Source organism: Electrona antarctica (assembly GCF_951216825.1).
Source record: "Electrona antarctica genome assembly, chromosome: 5".
NCBI lineage: Eukaryota > Metazoa > Chordata > Actinopteri > Myctophiformes > Myctophidae > Electrona > Electrona antarctica.
The window spans coordinates 23,527,693-23,544,337 of record NC_136810.1 but is presented as its reverse complement, the minus strand read 5'-3'; the positions used below and the strand labels follow the sequence as shown (position 1 = coordinate 23,544,337).

The 16,645-nt window shown below is 45.5% G+C and overlaps 1 protein-coding gene across 1 annotated transcript in view; it reads right to left on the bottom strand.

The window, feature by feature from the left end:
* c25h12orf75 (chromosome 25 C12orf75 homolog) overlaps positions 1-7,465 on the bottom strand; it is a gene marked incomplete at its 5' end in the record, with an annotated part of 32,996 nt that extends 25,531 nt beyond the window's left edge. Inside the window, one exon of the mRNA XM_079501813.1 lies at positions 7,423-7,465. Coding sequence (XP_079357939.1) covers positions 7,423-7,465 — 43 coding nt within the window. The remainder of the gene's footprint in view (positions 1-7,422) is intronic.
* Positions 7,466-16,645: the final 9,180 nt, after the last annotated feature.

Sequence of the window (16,645 nt, the reverse complement as noted above, 5' to 3'; positions counted from 1 at the left end):
AGAGTATTCCAAATGGAATGGAATGGACCTCAATACACTCAGAGTTAGATAGATAGATACCTTTATTATCCCACGGGGGAAAATCAGTCGCCCAGAGACTGCACAGCAGTTAAGGCTTAGAGTATACATGAATAGAGACTGCACCCGGAGGAAACCCCGAGGAGAAATGGACATAGTGGCCGAATTTGGTATTTCAGTGTGGGCCCAAACACATGAACGCGCTGGTCCGTTGACTATCATTGTGCACGTTCACGATGACACGTGAACGCACGTGAACGCGTGCAATGATAGTCAATGGCAGCGCGTTCATGTGTTTGGGGCAAATCCATCCCAGAATGCACTCTGTGCCTACCCGGAAGGAGGAGTGAAATCGCCTCATGCGCTTTAGAGCAACTTAATGCAAGTGGATGGGAGGAGAACTCGGGTGCCGTCTCTATTCATATATACTCTTAAGAGTTAGGGTTACAACATACAAGTAAGGATAAGACAGATACAAAAAGTACTGTAGTATACAGAAGAAACGGCAGAAGGAAAAGCAAGGTGATCTTGACTGAGCGAGAGATGAAGCGGGGACCCCCTGTGCACATATTGGATAGTCTTTTTCATAGATTTCATAGAAATATTCATACACTTGATGGACAGCACTGTCATCAGTGTACAGTATGGTGTATTCATGTTGATGTGTATTTCCAGACATTTAACCACTCTTTTTGCCGAAAATAGCAGATCTAAATGCACATTGCGGGCTTGTCGATCTGCTAGATCTCTTCAGAATAGGGTTGCTAGGGTTTAAGTGGTTAATGCAAATAAAGTTCCTATCACAAAGATTTGATGGACTCTGTAGTAACTCTGAGGACCCCTATGAGTCCCGGACCGCCTGTTGAAGACCCCCTGTTCTAGGCTTTATGGATGAAACCACCACATGGGAGCAGTGCATGTTCGGACTAACGGGACTTCGGATCTATGGGCAGTTCCCAGCCCACTTACAGTATAATACTATAGAACTACAGCCACTTATACTACTAACACTACAGCCAGCAAAGACCAAGACAGACCAACATCAATGAAAGTCCTATTTGACTGTTTGAACCCAGTGTGTGTGTGTGTGTGTGTGTGTGTGTGTGTGTGTGTGTGTGTGTGTGTGTGTGTGTGTGTGTGTGTGTGTGTGTGTGTGTGTGTGTGTGTGTGCATACACATATATGTATATACACATACACTATACATACACGTGTGTGTGTGTGTGTGTGTGTGTGTGTGTGTAAAATATAGCTCACGGCATGAATCACATGATGCAGTAGTAAGTTGTCCCTCTCTAGACTGTTCTCTGTATAGTCCCTTCCTTATGGAAGATCCATCCTTTTTGAGTGGTGCAACCACTCCAACGAACAGCAATGTCCGTTTGTGTGTGACCAGTACCAATGAGTACCAAAAGTGGCGCTGTTGTGCCAGAAACAGAGAGAGAGATAGTGCTGCATGTTGCCTGCGAGTTGCCTGCGAGAGAGAGAGAGAGAGAGGATTTGCACCACTCAGTTCACACGGGTGTGATTTTTACAGTATATTTGATTATATTCAAAGATCGGAAGATTATTGAAGAACATTTTGAAAATGGCGAAAGGATCGGTTATTTTCGCTGTTTCCGCAATACATTGAAGGCTATGGAGGGGGGCCCATGGAAACCATGGAAACCGCAACAGGTCCACTTAAAGCCTGATTTATACTTAGTTGCACACTGCCACCATAGCTGTGCGGATACGGCACAACGGACAAAGCAGGCCAATAAATGTTCCCCGTTTGTACATGGTTTTGAGAAAATCAGTCATTCCTGCGGTCCACCATGTTGTCTCCTAGCTACTAGAGCAGGTCTAAGGACCCTTAGCTGAGAGAGATGAAGCAGGGACATGGATTCATGTTAATGTGTATTTTCAGACATTTAACTTAAAACTCTCAATACTTTGTAAACTTGAACCTTTAGCTCAGTACTTGGTCTGCTTTTTTCCCTGTACACCAAACCTCCGAAAATAGCCAATCATGCAAGCTGCTAAACTTGTAGGTCATAGCAGAGCTCTCTTGTAGAACTGCTAAACTAGACCTTTGGCTCTGTACTTGGTCTGCTGTTTTTACCCTGTACACAAACATGTTCGGCGAAAACAGCCGATCTACAGGTCACAACGGGTCACAGGCGCGTTGTGAGCCTGTAGATCTGCAATTTTCGGCAAATGTTCCCCGCAGAATAGGGTTCATGTAAAAACAAACACAAATACAAAGCTACTATAGAGTAAAGCTATAGCCACAGAGTCAACCTGTGGTCCACCATGTTGTCTCCTATAGACGAATCCGCGCAGGGGTGCCCTGGGTGCAGCCATTAGTGTAGCTAATCAGCACTGCATCATTAGCTACACCTAGCCAGGTGTAGATAATGAGTGCTGATTACACCTCAGTAATGGCTGTGCGCAGGGCACCCCTCCGTGGATTCGTCTATAGCTACTATGGAGTCTACCTGACCCCCAATGTGTTTTTGTGAATATGCTTTTATATGATTTGATGATTTCTTGTACAGTATGTCTTTATATTTGTTAATGAATGTTATTGAATACAGAGAACCATATGGAAACAAGCCCTCAGGGCTTTTTTGTGTCATCCTTTTAGCATTAAATAATTGTACTATTTGCAAACTGTTAAAGTATTTAAGCAATCAATCAGAACCCCCCCCCAGGAGACCACCGTACTGCAGATAGACAACCGCACCTACACCTTAGAAGCCTTAAAAGCAAGGAGCAGAGGGCTGAAAGAAGCATCTGAGGCCAGAACTCAGGGCGAAGATGGCACCCTTACAAATCAATTTTTTTGTGTGCAACCTGCCAGCCAGCATCTCCACATCCGAGCGGCTCTAGGGACGCAAACCGTCCCGAGGAAGTACTGGCCACGGCGCTGATGGAGATGAATTCCAGGTCTCTGGGCTACCTCTCTTCAAACATCACCTTCTCATGGGCCAGGTCTCTGGGCTACCTCTCTTCAAACATCACCTTCTCATGGGCCAGGTCTCTGGGCTACCTCTCTTCAAACATCACCTTCTCATGGTCTCTGGGCTACCTCTCTTCAAACATCACCTTCTCATGGTCTCTGGGCTACCTCTCTTCAAACATCACCTTCTCATGGTCTCTGGGCTACCTCTCTTCAAACATCACCTTCTCCAGGTCTCTGGGCTACCTCTCTTCAAACATCACCTTCTCCAGATCTCTGGGCTACCTCTCTTCAAACATCACCTTCTCATGGGCTACCTCTCTTCAAACATCACCTTCTCATGGGCTACCTCTCTTCAAACATCACCTTCTCATGGGCTACCTCTCTTCAAACATCACCTTCTCATGGGCCAGCCTGATGCCTCGATGCTACCTCTCTTCAAACATCACCTTCTCATGGGCCAGCCTGATGCCTCCATGCTACAAGTCATCCATCCTGAAGCCGAACTGCTCACTCCTTTTTACCACTCTGTCTTTCTGTGTTTCTTCCCTCCTATTTGTTATAGCTTGTTTCTGTTCTACTTAACCCCTCTGTCTGCATTTCTTACCCTTCTGCTAATATTCTGTCCTCTTTCTTATATTCTCTGTCTGTCTTTCAAACTTTGTGGGTACTTCCAGACCGCTTGTGGGAGTGATTATTTTGATCTGATCTTTTAATCAGCCATCAGGCGGACCAAAGAGACCACATCTTGAGTGGCCTATTAGACTCCACCTACTGGCTAGATAGAGGCTTTAATTAAAACCTCAATCAGTATATAACTGCCCTCAGATCACTGACTCACTCACTCGCGGTCGCAGAGCCAAAGAGAAAACAGCTCCACAGCTGTTTGATTTTTCAACTCTGGATACACACAGGTAGAGAGAGACACTCTGTTCCTTTTTGTACTTATACTCTTTAAACCTCTATAAACTATCCTTTAAAGCTACCCCCTTCCCCCCTCCCTCTTTGCTCTACTCTACAACCATCTCTGCTCTTGGTTCTTTTTCTTCTACCCTGCCCTACTGCCCACACTAGACTGTGAGCACACGTGTGAATGAACCTTGATCCGTAGCTCACACCGGCTGACCACTTTAGCCTGGTGCCCATCCCAAAGACCCGGACATCCAGACACATCCAACGTTGGAGGCTGCCTCCCAGGGTTTTGTATCAATCTTCTTATTATTACCTTATTATTATTTCTATATCTGTCTACTATGTGTTTTCCCACCATCCCTATCCTGTCCTCTTCATGTCGCCCTAGACACCACTTCCCCCGTCACAGAAACCCCTCAAATCTCATCTAGCTCGCTCACCCAGTCACCACATTGTGGTGGAGGGAGGCCTTTGGAACTGCCACACAGCTACCAAAAAGGAAATACCTGAATTCATCTCAGCCCACGACACCCTCAAGTCTCTGCATTTCCTGCAACTGAAACCTGGATTACCCCAGATAACACTGCTACCCCCGTCGCCCTCTCTGTTTCACACAAGTTCACACACACCCCTCGCTCAACAGGTATGGGGGGTGGTACAGGGCTACTCATGTCCCCCAAATGGAATTTCGGTGTCTTAAATCTCTCTCACCTTTCTCTCTCAATATCACAACCAGTCCCCCTCACCCTCATTGTGCTCTATCGCCCCCCAGGGACCCTTGAAAACTTCCTGGAAGAACTAGATTCTCTGATCAGCTTGTTTCCGGAGGATGGCACCACCCTGATTCTACTGGGTGACTTCAACCTACCTACTGCAGAGAAGTATCTTCCCGTCCCGTCTCCAATCTTCCAGACCATCGCACCTGATCTCCTCCTCTTCATCACCTCCATCATAAACACCTCAGTAACCTCAGGCTGGGTCCCATCTGCCTTCAAGTCAGCCAGGGTAACGCCACTCCTCAATAAACCAACTCTTGACCCCTCAGATGTCAAGAACTACAGACTACGGTATCACTACTTTCCTTTCTTTCCAAAACTCTTGAACGTGTTGTCTCTAACCAGCTCTGTCTCCATCTCTCACAGAACAACCTGCTGGATCCCAGGATTCAAAAAGGCCCACTCCTCGCAGTCACAGAAGCACTACATGCTGCCCAGGCTGCTTCCCACTCTGCAGTCCTGATTCTTCTAGACCTATCGGCGGCATTTGACACAGTGAACCACCGGCTGCTCCTAGACACTCTAGCTGATCTAGGCATCGGTGGGATGGTGCTGAAGTGGTTCTCCTCCTACCTCACTGAGCGGACCTACCAGGTTTCTTGGAAAGGTTTGCTATCACCCCCGTACCTTCCAAACTGGGGTCCCACAGGGATCTGTACTTGGTACCCTCCTTTTCTCACTGTACACTAAATACCTTGGCACTATCATCTCTGTTCACAATATATCCTATCACTGCTATATCACTGACACACAACTGTTTCTATCCTTCCCCCCCTCTGCCACCCAGGTGGAAGAGCGCATCGCTGCATGCCTGGCTGACATCTCACAGTGGATGTCTTCCAACCACCTCAAGCTGAACCCAGACAAGACTGAGCTTCTCTTCTTCCCAGCTAAGTCCTGCCCTATGCGGGAGCTAACTATTTACGTAGACAACGCCCTGGTAACGTCTGTGCCAAACGGCCAGGAACCTTGGTGTAGTCCTGGACAGTCAGCTCTCGTTCAAAACACACATCACAGCTGTCACTCGATCCTGTCGGTTTACACTCTATAACATATGACGAATTAGACCGTTCCTCACCCAGGAGTCAGCCCAGCTCCTAATCTAGATAACAGTCTTGTCAAAACTTGACTATTGTAACTCCCTCCTTACTGGCCTACCGGCATGTGCACTTAAGCCTCTCCAACTGATCCAAAATGCCGTAGCTCGCTTGGTCTTCAACCAGCCAAAATTCTCACACGTCTCCCCCCTTCTCCCCCCCCCCTCCATTGGCTCCCGGTCGCTGCTCGCACAGAATACAAAACTCTGATGCTGGCATTCAAAGCAACCAAAGGTATGGCCCCCATATCTTGCAAGTATGATCGAACCCTACAAACCCTCCAGCGCACTCAGATCAGCCAACACAGGGAAGCTGGAAGTACCTTCACTAAAAACGCAGGGACAATGCTCCACACGTCCCAAACTCTTCTCCCTTCTGGCTCCAAAGCTATGGAATGCACTTCCCATTACAATGAGAACTGCAGCCTCACTCCCAATCTTCCGCCGTAGTCTGAAAACCCCCCGGCCCGTAACACTTCCCCTAGCCCCTTAGATAGCACTTTACGTACTTAGATAGCATTTTATACAGACTTATAGCATGTTACGTAGACGGCACTAGAATTGCATTTTATGTAGTCATAGCACTTTATAGTATATATGAATAGTAATAATATAGTATAGTATGTATAGTTTATATAGTTTCATTAAATAGATATCCCACTGTTACGTTCTTAGCTTACGCATGTTTCATGATAACTACTTTTTATGTGTGTGATGTATTGCCATGCTTTTTGTTCTTGCTTAATGTAAGTCGCTCTGGATTAAGAGCGTCTGCTAAATGCCTAAATTGTCCTGCCAGGGAAAGATGGCCAAACAGCCATGGTGCAGATAGACAACCGCACCTACACGCAATCCGTAGCACGACTAAATAAACTCCCAGCATTGCCTGCCGAGGCCGCTGTCGCGAGAGAAGAGATCAAGAAGACTGGGGAGGATAAACCACGCCGCAAAAGTCGTTGCCGTGAGTAGCACAGTTAGTGAACTCAAGCGTTCACTGGGGGGAGTGTTGCCACGACAACAGGGGAGTGACATCGCCACGACTATAAAGCCTGAGTTGGAGAGGGCAGAAATCAGATCAGAAGATAGTAAAGGTAATTTATAATCGATATAACTAATAACCCTACTACCTCCATCCAACTTTCAAGATACCTCAGCCCACAGTATCTCGGCTTCGTAATCAAGACTCAAGTCTTTATTACAGTACTCGTGCATTAGTACGCATGCACGCACGCACGCACGCACGCACGCACGCACGCACGCACGCACGCACGCACGCACGCACGCACGCACACTTCACATGCACGGTACAAACACGTACAGTATGGAGAACAAGCCACAGGCCAGGGAACTGCTGAGTGCAGAAAATGCACTGATCTTCCTCGAGCCACACACACCCGATCACATACTATACTGTACATGAGACAGATCAAATATACATAACATAACTGACACACACGTGCACGTGCACACACACACGCACACGCATGCACACGCATGCACACGCATGCACACTTCACATGTACAGTACAAACACGTACAAACTGAAGGCTCTGCTCCAGCACATCATTTACATTCACATTCAAATTCAAACACACACACACACACACACACACACACAAACACACACACACACACACACACACACACACACACACACAGATGTTGGGCAGCACTCACCCCCTCCGGAGGTGCTGGCGGCTGAGGAATTCCCACAACCCATGTTGCATGGACACAGTCAGCCAAGCCACCGTCGGTCCAGGCACAACGCCCACGCTTAGCGGGAAGAACAAGAAGACAGCAGGAAGGAGAAGGAATGCCTAAACATTAATCACGTAAAGAGGGACAGAGGGAGAGAGACTACAGGGGGGAGCTGATAACACAGTAAAAGAGAGAGAGAAATGGAAAGGAGGGAGGAGGGTGGGAAAGAAGAAACGAAGGAAGGTCAGAGAGGAATGTGTTTTTTTTTCTTTTACACTGAGATCTCCCTTGTCTGCGTCCTCCTCAGCTGTCTGTCTGTCCCCTCTGCAGTTGAGAGTGAAGTGAAAGCATGGAGAGAGAGAGAGAGAGGTATACACACTGCGAGAGAGAGAGAGAGGGAGAGCGAAAGAGATGCTCTGCCCTCACATGATTTGCTCTTTTCCTCCACCCTGACATGGTTGCCTGGGAAACCGGGGGAAAGGAGGAGGGTGGGGTGGAACATAGCCAATGGGGCGCCTCCACTTTGTTTTTACACGGGTGGAGGGGGGTAGACAGGAAAAAATTATATGAATTTAGGCATATAATTTTTTTCATAATGCATTATTCATCAATGTGTGCGTGTGCGTGCGTGCGTGTGCGTGTGTGACATGCCGTGGGGAAAGGAGATCACGGAATGGGCTTTACATGCTAATCATCCCCTGTTACGATGTGCATGCACATGGGGAGGGAGACACAGCCGGGCTCATGTGAGCTCGGGTTCGGAAGCTCTCTCTCTCTTGACAGCCCTTACAGGGAGAAGCCACCGAATGTTGAACAAACAGTCTTTTCATTAGACCTTGCAGGGTCAGGCTTAGGTCAGCTTTCAGACCTTCCAATAAATCTCGAGCCCCCTTTCCAATACATAGTCATGTGAGTTGCGTTTGGAGCTGTGTTACACTAAACACTCTGATAAAGTGAAACAAACGCTTGTTTTCCCACTTTGAAGGGTAGCAGCATGGCAACAACATTGATTGTAGGAATACAAGAACGCTCCCCCAAAACACGCACGAGCGGTCGCCACCAGTCATTCCCAAACAAAACCTCAGTAGCATTATTCTGAAACTTAACCTCAGCTAAACTATGCCTAACCCTAAACGTATTCCTAACCTAAACCTCAGTAAAACATACATGAATCACTGGGGGTATGAGTGTTTTTTGGGGCGAGCTCTCTGGTTATGGTTACCACCATTGTAGGATGTGTTTCATTTTGGTGTATCGTGGTGCCAGCTTGAAATTGAAGACAGGGCTGGGCAGCAGATAATTTAAAATCGTATCAAATTCCATCATCTCTGCTAGTCTCCCAGATGTCTGTACTAAATGCAAAATGTTTAATTGAGAAAGGTATAGTGTCCTAAGATGCAAATAGTTTGGAATGAACTCATAAAGTGTCTGTCAGAAATGTTTAAAATTACAGGGAGGACGTAGAGCCTTCGTGCTACTCCTCAGTGTTTGGGTTCCCATGCTGGAGGCAGTGGGAAGATGGATTATATCAGACCAGTCCAAAAGCCTAATATCTCTCTTAGCCATCCCCTTCGGATGAGCGGTGGATGTCTTGGTTTGAAGCCAGGCGACACACGCCCAAGCCTACACTTTGTCGTAAGCCTAATGAGTACATAATTAATTAGGCATTTCAGAGTTGCTGATTTGAGGCCTACACACACACACACACACACACACACACACACACACACACACACATACACAGCCCTGAAACATGACTGTCGCTCGCCTCGTGAAGTAGTGAAAGTTTAAGTTGTGATTTATTTAGCCTATTTGTATTAATTTCAAAATGAGAGGAGATAAACATACAAATTATCAGTACAGGACAGGTGGAATGATGTTATAACTTAAGGCCTGACACATGGTGCTCTGCCAACCTCATCCTTCTCTCTCTCTAGCAATTGTTATTTATTTGACCATTTAATATACCATGTTGTTTTTGTTGACTTTGGTTCATGCATTTTACTCTGATATTGCACTTTGTAAGTCACCCTAGCCTCTACCCCCTGACAGAGCCAAGCCAGGAGGCTTGGCTCGCACGCACGCACGCACGCACGCACGCACGCACGCACGCACGCACGCACGCACGCACACACTCAGTCATCCCACGGCACGTAGTGCTCACACACATCGCCGTCCTGTGTGCATTACTGCATTCATTCCAGTAAAGTTGATTATTCTAATGACCTTGTGAATGTGGTTTATTTCACTTTAATGGCTGTTATTATTCCCTAAGTGTTACGATAAACACGAGAGCAGTCAGTGCGTGATCAAAATCAAAGGGCTCTAATTGAGGACATCAGTGAAATGGAGGGATTTAGATGTTAGGTAACACATCACCACCTGACCACTCAAGTTATCTGTCTGAACTACAGTGGCAGTCTTTATTAGATTACATTCCAGGGGCTGAATAACTCAATTGTTCTCATTACATTTATGCTTTATTTAAAAATAAGCCGATTTTCAGTGTGCTTTTATTTAAAAATAGCCAGTGGTGTAAAGTTACTATAAGTACATTTACTCAATTGTACTTAGTAAGATTTTGAGATATTTCCAATTTTCAGTATTTTACTCCATTACATTTCAGAGGCATACTGTATTGTACTTGTGAGCTTGTAGATTTGCTTTTTTCAAAAGATTATTATACATTTGAAAACGTAAAAGGGTTATCTTTGAAAAACAAAGAGGGTCCCGCACACAGTCAGACACGCCAAAATGTTGCTCTTTATTGGGTCGATTAGACCTTCATCAGGACAGTCAATACTTTTGTACTTTTACTATAGTAAATATTGAATTCCGGACTTTTACTTGTGACAGAGTATATCTATATTTCAGTATTGATACTTGTAGGCCTACTTAAGTAAAAAAATTAGAGTACTTTTTCCACCACTGAAAAGAACCTCTGTTCTTTTCATTCTTATCAGTGAGCATTCTGAGTAACACTTTGACCTGTTGTGTAGGACTGTCTGACTAGATGTTGATAACCCTTGTTGACTTAACACTATGACACTACTTCTACAATAAATATAGTTGTGTTCAACGTAGGTTCAGGCCACGCCCCGTTCTCAATCGCTTCTCTATAGACTAATTCAAAAACGGGTCTCATGGTCGCAGCTTACGTATTTCCTGTAGGCGGACTCGACGTACTGTAGCTGCGGGGTTTAAACCCTCACCAGGGGCATCTCTTCTACTACAGTGAATGGTAGAGTGACTGATGTTAGTCTGCCTCAAACGTTACTCTTTTACCTGCTTTTTACTAACACTAACATTACAAAGATGCCCAGAACATCGAGATTAACCTGTGTAGTTTATGGCTGCTCCAACAGTAGTGGCAACATTCCAAAAAAAAAAAAAATGGAATGTCAAAATATCCACCGCGGTAGCTGAGACCAGAGCCATTGAATAATGGTTGAGACGAAGCAGTGAAAGGTCCTGAAAGATACATAACGTCAGTCTTACCCAATACCCAATCTTTCTGTTTTATGAACACAAGGCTGCTGTACTTTATACCTCATACTAAGCATTTAAAGTATGAGGTATAAAGTACGGCAGCCTTGTGTTCATAAAACACAAGCCTACAGGAAATACGTATGCTGCGACCATGAGACCCGTTTCTGAATTTGTCTATAGAGACACACGGAGACTACAAATTTCACGGCCCCAAATGAGACCGCGGCCCCACTTCTGGTCCGTTACAACGGTGTACTGCAGACCAGCCCATACAGTAAGTCCATTGAAATTCAACTGTAGTTAGCCTACTTTTAAAATGTAACAAAATGAACTGAAGACTATATTGATTTGAATAAAAATATGTTTCCAAATGTATGAAGTGTCTTTGTCAACATATATTGTTGTTTTCTCAATAAAGGATGTATTTCACATTTCACTTACCACTTGAATGAGTTACCCATAATGTTAACAGAGCAGAGGGCAGACGGCAGACCGAGAACCTGTCGCCTTTAAGGGACATCACTGCCTTTACGAGGCTAACAAACAAGACTGAAGAGTGGAATTCTCAATAATACATCCCGATCCCTAGTGACTTTGTTCATTCATGTCTATATTTTGAACATGTCACAGGCTTACTAATATGTTCTACCTACATCGGAGCTCCGACGGTGTGTTTTTCCGTTGTCAACTTGTTGTATAATTAGTGGCATATCCTGACATTTTCAACTACCTAGTGAATTCTCCAGATGAGTATTAATACTTAGTCTTGCAAGATGCTGTTTAGATAATTTTCCACAAATACATAGCCTATAAAACGAAACACAACAAATATATCTGGGTATTGAAAACGTCAAGGGCTGTGATGTATATGCCGTGCGACCACTTTAACTTGATATTTACAATGCTAGCACTTTTGAATCTCTGATGGAGTATATTATAGTACATTATGGGTTGTATATTGAGATGTCAGGTATGTGACATTGAAAAGGACAAATCAAATAAAACAGAAGTCATATTCTTTGGCCTTGACACTGCACCATACAAAAATAACACCATTCCATTCACCCTCAGTTCAAACATTTGCCCCTCCGTCAAAAACCATGGCTTCACCTTCGACAGTACCTACACACACATTAGTTCCGTAGTGAAAAGCAGCTTTTTTCAATTACGACTGTTGGTCAAGGTCAAACCATATCAAACCGTCAGAGGAGTCTATAAGGGCTCGTATTCGGGGAAGCCTTATAGCCTAAGGATCTGTATTTCTTCTTAGGAGCTGGAGAGGGAGCGGAGCTGATCACGTCTGAGTCTAAAGCCTGTCTCTAGATACCTCCTTTCTTATGCTTTCTTATATTCTTAAAGGACCACTTCACCACTTTTCAACTTCTCTTCCTATAATTGGTCCTAACTAATGTTCATGATAAAATGCCACCCTTTTTTCCTACTCAGTCTGTGTCTCATAGGAAGGCTGTGGGCAGTTCAGAAACCCGTCCACCAGTGACATCATTCAATGGTGAATCCAAGCTAATAGAAACGGCAGGCTTTATTTTCCTGAAAAGTTGCAATGCAAAAGTTGAAGCCATCGTTCTCACGATGATAAAAATCTAAATATATTTTAAAACAAATCTTGTTTAAAAAAAATGCCTAATGATGATGTCACTGGTGGACGGGTGTCCGAACTGCCCAAAGCCCTCAGACTGAGTAGGAAAAAATGGTGGTGTTTTATCATGAACATTAGTGAGGACCAATTATATGAAGAGATGTTGAAAAGTGGTGAAGTGGTCCTTTAATGATGTACTAACGCCATATTTTATAGGTTGACGTGACGTCATGGCCTGACGTCACGCTGTCGACAGTTTCCGTGACAACAGTCCCCCCCGTGGATCCGGTATTTTGGATTCACTACTTAGATTGGTCACGGCAACGGGGATTCGAGTTCTTCTCATCGTGTGTTCGCATGAGATGTGGGATGTACCAAGATTTAGTCGCTTTGTCGACTTCTGTCTGAGGGATTGGCAGTATATATCCTTCGCTCCATCTCCATGGAGTAGCTTTCCACGCCTCCTGGACCTTTTGCCAGACGCTTTTCTATGCCGCATAGCACGCCGAATACCGATTCTTTGCCTGCTTGTGGAGTGGATTGGGCTCTTCTCCATAGGGATTCACTATTTGAATTATCCATGGTAACGGACTTTACAGAATTTACGTTCTTCCTTTTGCTGTCTTCCTGATGATAGTTACGGGAGTTGGGGAACTGCTAGCCTGGTCTGAGGTGCCACTTGTTGTAAGGAATTGCAGAGGCACCACATTAAGCTGATGGCCCACTGCCTAAGCATGGCAGCATGAGCCCATTGGTGTATCAAGGACAACTCCCTCAAGGAGTATGCGTTCGTCGGGCGAACGAGGCCCTGATTTGGACCGTCACGCCGAGGCTCTAATACGTTATCTCTGATTCGGTTGGAGAGCTCAACATCTCGAGGTGACAATTCGTCTGGCCAGGGAGACGTGGCTGCGTTAGGGGTCCCCCCGTTTGGTCGTGCCTTGTAAGTTGTAGACTCACGGATGTTGGCCGATGTGAATTCATTCTTCTTTTCTTTGGAGGGGGGCTCTTTGGGCTTTCCATGTTTGATGGATTCTTTGGCACCGAGCGCAAGTCTGAGACAGGCCATGGCAATTGGACTGTCGTCCTGTTTGGAGTTTAGTGAGGGAGGTCCTGTCGCTGCACCTTGCAGCCACCCCCCCCCCCCCCTGCATGGCTAACGCAGTTCCTGGTGGAGGCGATTTAGGCCTTCCCATTGTTAGGCTACGGAACGTTGATGTCTTCAACTCCTGCACGTCAGCTTCTTCTGAGTGTCTATTGAGGGCTGTTGAAGTGGGGGAAGGCTCTGCATGGCTATCATGCTTTAATCATACAATGCACAAATGGTTTGCTTATCTGCCCCACTATTTTGAGCACCAACAAGGTCATTCAGGGTACGGTCACACCGTACCCTTCGACACATCTTTATCTTTTCATGTCTAAAAGTACTGCAACTCTGTGCACTTGCCTGACAAAAAAGTCTATTCACATTTTACCCATTGTTAGTTACCGTACAATGGCTGCCAATTCCCTTTAGAATAGATTTTAAAATGTTCATCTCTAAACTACTCCAACTCTGTGCACTTGCCTGACAAAAAAGTCTATTCACATTTTACCCATTGTTAGTTACCGTACATTTACAATGGCTGCCAATTCCCTTTAGAAAAGATTTTAAAATACCAGTGTTTCTCATGACATAGACTAGAAAGGCCAGGTTGTGTCTTCATCATCATTTCTGATTTGCTCTCCCACAATTTGGCACGATTTTGGATTTAATAATAACCAGTAAGACGCCTGAGGGCGAGAAGCAGGCGAGGTCGCGTGCACACATCCGCCTGTGTGACAGCAGACTGCTGGGCGAGCGCTGGCGCTTTGGCATTCGGGGGTCAGATCAACATATGGAATGAATTCTGTACTGGCCATATATGGAGCGTGTCTTGAGTGTACAGGGTTTGATGAGGTCAGATCAACATATGGAATGTCAGAACAGGTCAGCTCCATGGAGATCTAAGGGTGGCAGCGGGGGCAGTGTCTTGAGTGTACAGGGTTTGATGAGGGCCCAGGTCGAGCAGGGCCTAAAATTTCGGGCCTGTTGAGAACTCTAGTTTTTGCCGGCTGCCGGGCGGAGCTGCACTAATAACTTTGGGCAGGCCCGTCTAGAGTTTAAATGGACATGTATCAGTCAAAAGGGAGACATCGAAGAGGAAGGATGGATGGGGAAGGATCAACATGTGGAATGTCAGAACAGGTCAGCTCCATGCGCCAGCAGGCGGCACTCATTGTATTAACAAGTGTACTTTTCACAGTCAGTTTGCACACTTCAGACACATGCAGACAGACAGATACATATTAGTTACCACTTGTGACCGGGGCTATTGGTTGTTCAGTTTGACCCACCAGTTTTGGACATATGGCTTATAGAGTAATGTCTTGCAGAAAACAACGAGTTGAAAAAACAGGCTTGAAAGTTCTGTAGCCTACGTGACTCTAACATTCCACCTAGCTACACGATTAAGCATTTATTTCATATTTACATGTCAATTTCAGCTCTGACATTTTCAGACATGCTCTAGTATGTGAAGAGTCTGCCTGTTCTATTAACTCATTTTGGATTAAAAAAGAACAGTTAGTCTTGCCGCCATGACTGTCTCTGTATCAAAAACAGTCACATATACCTGGATGGGCACAAAAGGGACACAGACGGTTAAAATGGGTGCTATGACAACGGGTATTTAGGTTCCCAACTTGCATCGTTCCCAAGTAGGCCGGTGGCCGACGGGCACAGGTCTAGTTTATTAGGAAATGTTCCCTACAATCGCATCATGTGTCTGCTCACTCATACAGTACATAATACACTCAGTATCCACCGTGGCCGCCACATGACGTCACTGCTTAAAGAAAACGTTAAAAGTCCATAGACTTGGCTGTCACATCATTTCTGAAAACCAGATGTTGGAGGGGAGATATACCGCCTCTCAAAATGTTAAAGAACATTGTAGAATCCCGGCATCGGGAACAAATACAGTAACTTTTATCAACTTCTGAACATTAGTAGCTATTCACTGATACATCCAGCCTTCCTGGTATGAGCCTACTGGAGCCTGCTGGAGACGTCCGACATGGTTGGTTGCGTTGCGTTGTTCGACTAAATCTAACCTTAACTCTAACCCTAACCTCAGGCTTAACCAGTCTTAAATGGACACGTAAATCCCCTAACCTCATATCAGTCTTAAACGGACACGCAAGTCCCTAACCTCATATCAGTCTTAACCAGCCACGTAAGTCCCCTAACCTCATATCAGTCTTAACCGGCCACGTAAGTCCCCTAACCTCATAGCAGTCTTAACCGGCCACTTAAGTCCCCTAACCTCATATCAGTCTTAACCGGGCACGTAAGTCCCCTACCCTCATATCAGTCTTAACCAGGCACGTAAGTCCCTAACCTCATATCAGTCTTAACCAGGCACGTAAGTCCCTAACCTCATATCAGTCTTAACCAGGCACGTAAATCCCCTAACCTCATATCCGTCTTAACCGGGCACGTAAGTCCCCTAACCTCATATCAGTCTTAACCGGGCACGTAAGTCCCCTACCCTCATATCAGTCTTAACCGGGCACGTAAGTCCCCTAACCTCATATCAGTCTTAACCGGCCACGTAGTCCCCTAACCTCATATCAGTCTTAACCGGCCACGTAAGTCCCCTAACCTCATATCAGTCTTAACCAGGCACGTAAGTCCCCTAACCTCATATCAGTCTTAACCGGGCACGTAAGTCCCCTAACCTCATATCAGTCTTAACCGGCCACGTAAGTCCCCTAACCTCATATCAGTCTTAACCAGGCACGTAAGTCCCCTAACCTCATATCGGTTTTAACCGGCCACGCAAGTTGCAGTTTCACTCGCGTGTTTCCTAATGGCAGCCAGTAGGCTGCAGCATACATGCAGTATAAGTCGATTGAATCGTCTTGATTAGTATCATACTGGTGATTATAGGTTGATAACATTCGAAGACCCTCACAGAGTGGTGTTTTACGTTGGAAATGTTTTACTCTTCCGTGCATATCAAAGACTTCCGCCGCTGTTGTTGCCGTGGGAGGTGATGTGTATTCCTTCGGCGGGTACAGCGACGTGAAGGA